The 5182-nt window shown below is 32.0% G+C and overlaps 1 protein-coding gene across 1 annotated transcript; it reads left to right on the top strand.

Annotated features, from left to right (window-relative positions):
* The first annotated feature begins 569 nt into the window (after positions 1 to 569).
* Positions 570 to 2506, top strand: GATA19 (GATA transcription factor 19). The gene is made up of 2 exons (XM_028261698.2): positions 570 to 1330; positions 1806 to 2506. Exons 1-2 carry the CDS (start codon positions 869 to 871, stop codon positions 2127 to 2129), a joined length of 786 nt encoding a protein of 261 aa, XP_028117499.2. The 5' UTR covers positions 570 to 868; the 3' UTR covers positions 2130 to 2506.
* Positions 2507 to 5182: the final 2676 nt, after the last annotated feature.

The raw sequence follows: 5182 nt of genomic DNA, 5'->3' as shown, positions 1-5182 counted from the left end.
AATCTTTTTAACTTTTTTTTTTGTGAAAAAAAATGTAATAATTATGAATTAAATGTGATATTTTATTTATTATAATTAAAATAACTTATTTTATCTTTTATAATTAAAATAACTAAAAAAATTCACAAAACCACTTTCCAAACGGTGCCTACTCTCCTCCACCGCACTCATTCACCAGCCAACATGTTACAGCAGTGCTGCATACCCCTAGTGGGGGTCGCACTCCCAGTGAAGTGTCGCGCCCCCACTGGTTGAAACTTAAAAAAAAAAAAAAAAAAAAAAAATTTTTTTTGACCAATAATGAAGTGCCACCTCACTGGAAGTCGACCCAGTGGGTGTAACATGTTAATATCCCTGTCCCTCTCTTTCTTTCTGTTTCTCTCTCTCTTACTATAATTATATATATATACGTGTATACATATAAGCACCTACATGTGGCATTTAACGACAACGTGGAATGCAGGTGCTGACTGGTATTTCGATATTTTATTAGCATTTAATTTAAAAAAAAAAAAAAAAACACTTTGGTAGGTTATTATAAAGCTAGCAGACAAGGCTCATCTCAGACCCTCTCGTACTACACTCAAAGCTCTCTCTTCAAGGTTTTCTATTCAAACCTTATATTATTACACATCGCTCTCAGTTTACTATTTACTCGTACCCCCTCTCCCCTCACCTCTAACCTCTCCTCTCCTGCCATTGCTATATCCCCCCCACCCCTCTCCATTTCTCTTTCCATATTGCTCTACCTCTCTTCTTCCCTCACCATTTTCACAACAACCCACACATTGCCACACACACACACACACACACACACACACAAATATATACATATATATATATATATAGAGAGAGAGAGAGTGCGAAGATGTATAGGTGCAGTAGTTCACATTGTAACATGGTGGGATCATGTACATGTGGTGGTGTGTTTCACAGTCAAAGCAATTCCTTCTCAATGCTATTCAACCACCACAGGCCCTTTGATGAAGCTGAAATGTATTCATTCACACCACCCTCCTCTTCTTCTTGTTCTTCTGTGGATTGCACTCTCTCACTTGGAACTCCATCCACTAGACTCACCAACAACGACGAGACTGAAAAGCGAGTCCACCATGACCGTCGCTCTGGCTCTCGCATGTCCAACTTTTGTTGGGATATTTTACAACAATCCAAGCACACAGCTTCTCCGCCGCCAACTCACAAGGCCGGCCGTGGAAGCAATACCAACAACTCCGGCGGCGGTGGCGGCGATCCCCTCCTTGCTCGCCGCTGTGCTAACTGCGACACCACTTCTACTCCCCTCTGGAGAAACGGTCCCAGAGGCCCTAAGGTCCATACTTGTCTATTCATTTTTTCACTTCTTAGTTAGTGCACAAAATCCCATCGCAGAAACTAACACAAAGAATTGTGTTAAGTTATTGGTTTCTATGTAATTACAATTTTTTCATATAATCTTATTACAGAATTAGAAATACCTGTGGAGCCAGACATTTGATGGGTCCAGAGTTTTGTCTAATTTTGTGATTAGATTATACGCATTTAGAAGATTTCTACAAATTTATAAATGCAAATATGAGCATGTAAATATATCAACTAGAAGTTGAGTACACACATAATGCGTGTACAGAAATAAGAGACAGTCGTAAATGGAAAAAGAAATTTAAAGGAAAATAAAAAGAAAAAAAATTTAAAATTTGAAATCAGAATTTATAGGCAAATTGAGTTCACACACAATGTGATATAATAGATAGAAATATATTTTTTGAGGAAGCTAAGCTAACGTGTGTATGAATTTGAATTTGCAGTCGCTTTGCAACGCTTGTGGAATTCGATTCAAGAAGGAAGAGAGAAGGGCAAGTGCAGCTACCGTCAGCACCACCACTTACGGCGGAGCTGGGTCAGGAGGAGGAGGAGTAATGGAGCCTCCTCAACACATGATGAACAATTCATGGGTCCAACAACACTCACATTCCCCGAAAATGCCTTGCTTCTCCCCGGCCACCACGACCACCGGCAACGAATTCAGTTTCATCGACGATGATCGCGACTCCGACACCGGCATTCCCTTCCTTTCTTGGCGCCTCAACGTCACAGACAGGCCTAGCCTTGTTCATGACTTCACAAGATGATCATCAAGATCATGATCATGAATATATATGATAGAAATGGCTACATATATATGGTTCTTCATCAAATTCTTTTCTTCTTGTTCTTGTTGTGGTGTTGAAAAAAGCTTGTCCGTCTAACATAGATGGAGTGAAAATGGGGATAATTCTATGTTGTTTTTAGTTGCTTTTCTTTACTAGTTCTTTAACTTTTTTTCCCTTTTGAGTCTACCATATATGTGTTACTTTTCTGTGTAGTCTATTTCATATACTTTCTCAGAGGAAGATGATAGTGGTGTTGTTATGTTGATGATGATAGATCATAGATGCACCGTCCGATTTGTTTACTGTCATGTTCAAGAAGGGTGGATTGGTTATGCATCAACTCCACTGGTTTGTCACTTTTGTGAACTTGAGTTACTGTTTACGTGTTCCTTTTTATATATATATATATATATATATATATATCACCAATGTTAGATATCATGAAAAATCTTTCATGAAAATAATCATGAAAGTTTTGTAATCCTTGGATTACACTTAAAATAAAGGACCACACACTAATCAAGGTAATTCAAGAATCATAAATTCTTTATGATTATTTTCATGCAATTTTTTTCATAATCTCTAACTTTTCTCTATATATTTATACAGAAAGACTACGCACAGAATTTCTATCTAAATTTTCTGTCTCAAATAACAATTTATAGTTCAAATTTACATTGACTCATACTTTTTTAATTAAATTTACACTACACAAATTGATTTTGGACAGAAATCTATGAAGAGAAACTTTAGTTAATAGAATTACTCTTATTCATATACTTCACGCTTAAATGTAGCCGAAAGGAAATGACTAAATGACTATCTCATTCAAATATCCAATTTTATGTTTGGTTTAATAAAAAAATATATGATAAATTATACTGTAGTGATTTGACTCATGTGTATAACATTTAAAAATAAACATATAACTGTTGTGGTGTGTCGAGTAAATGCAATATTAAACTTATTAACAATTTAAAAAAAATAAAATATCTTACACATAAGTAATATTATTGTACAAATCACCATTTTTTTTCCCGGTTTGGAGGGTTATTAGTAAAGTAAAGTTTGAGCCCCCAAAAAAATGTACATTAAAAATACAATTATTTAGGTATCACTTTAGTCACCGTACTTTAAATTTTAATAATTTAGTTATTATCTTTTTAGTTTTATTACAATGCGGTCTCTTCATCACTTACCATTAAAATTTAGAAAGAAAAAAAAAAAAAAAACTATATGCAAAATTAAAAAAGACTAAAGTGAAATTGAAAACAAACTATAGAGAACGTGAGTTTAATATATTAATTACACTAGTAATTCTTATAGTTTGTTTTAAATTTTATTTTTGTTGCTCTAATTTTACGTATGATTTTTTCTATTTAAATGTTAACAACATATAATGGAAAGATCACATTGCAATAACAAAATTGACAGTGTAATGCTCAAATTATTCAAATTAAGGCCATATGTACTTCAAATAGTGAATACATTTTTATTTCAAATTGTCTAAACTATTATATTTGGCTGCACTTATATAAAGAAATACATAAGACTAATTTGAAAAGGAGGGCTCTTACTATTTAAACAATATATATATTATTATATTAATTTTTTTTGTTATTTATTTTTATTTATTTAAATTGTCTGCGCCATTTCCAACAAACTAAGACTAGGAGAGTCTGAATATGATGGAAGTATTTGGTTTTGCTGATAAATGTTTCTGGACTTACAGAACATATGGATGATAACTGCATTTCATTTGGAGTGTGTGTGGGGTTAAGATTGGTGAGAGAAATCTGAGCATCCAGTAATAATGTTTGATCAGTACGTCCTGAAACCCGCGCAGAAACCAGAAAAAAATAAAAAAATCTTTTTGAGTCCGTTTTTGGTGATTTTCGGGACGACCAAATTATTGATGTTTCCGACTTCTACTGATGATCCGACAACTCACGATCGGGACTCATTTTTGCAGATGATTATTGGGTTCAGACCTCACATTGACTCTGTTGACCAATCATAATACTGAATTAAAATTATTAATAAAGTAATGTTATACTTAATTTTAATTACACATAAAACGCTTTTAATTGTGCCTTAGAGGTGAAAAATTGTGACACAATCCAAAAAATAAAAAAATAAAAAAATAAAAAGAAAATGAAGAATAAGAAGAAGAAGAAGAGTAGATTGTATATGGTATTATATCTTTGTTAATAGCATAGTGATAGTCTTGAATCATTGTATTTCCTTCAAGTGAAAACTATATAAAAATAATTTTGTTTAGAATTTTGGTTCTTCATTTGGGAATTTAGATTTTTCAATTACATGATAAGAAAGAAATTCTCGGACAGTGTTTGATAGAATTTTAAAATTATGATTTGAGAATAGACTTGTATTTTCAGTTTGTGAGTTTTGAAATTATGTTTTGAAAAGATAAAATCTGTTTGATTATGAGTTTTAAAAATAGTTTTGAATTGAGTTTTGAAATTGTAATGTGACATATGAAATGAGAAAAGTTGTTTGGTTATGAGTTTTAAAAAGAGTTTTTAAAATTTAATTGAAAAATTTATAACTCATAACCAAACAGGTAACTCAAAACTTTATTGAAAATTCTATTCAAAATTCATAATAAAACTTTTTTTAAAATTCAATTCAAAAAGATAGTTTGTCATTTTGATCTAAAAAAATAATTTCTATATTTTAAAAAAATAAAAAACAAATATAATTTTTTCTAACTAGAAATTGCTATAAAAAAAAAGAAGTGCTATTCTGGTCAACCGACCAAATATCCGAGTAGACCAAAAATTCAAAAATTGTTTGTTTTACCAAACATGTTTGCAAAATACATTTTGAAATTGATTTGGAATCATGATTTGAAAACTCAAACCAAATATAGTATTAGAATATAAGGATGAGAGTAATTTTAGGGCACTCTACCAAACACACCTTTGATTTTTTTAGGGTAAACTACCTATAAGTCTTAATAGTTGGACTTAATTTCCATCAAGTCCTATTGAAAATAAGTCTTGGTAAAA

This window comes from Camellia sinensis, chromosome 1 (assembly GCF_055761805.1).
Source record: "Camellia sinensis isolate YWXY chromosome 1, ASM5576180v1, whole genome shotgun sequence".
NCBI lineage: Eukaryota > Viridiplantae > Streptophyta > Magnoliopsida > Ericales > Theaceae > Camellia > Camellia sinensis.
Note: the sequence above shows the minus strand (reverse complement) of the source record. Positions and strands in the feature narration are given on the sequence as shown.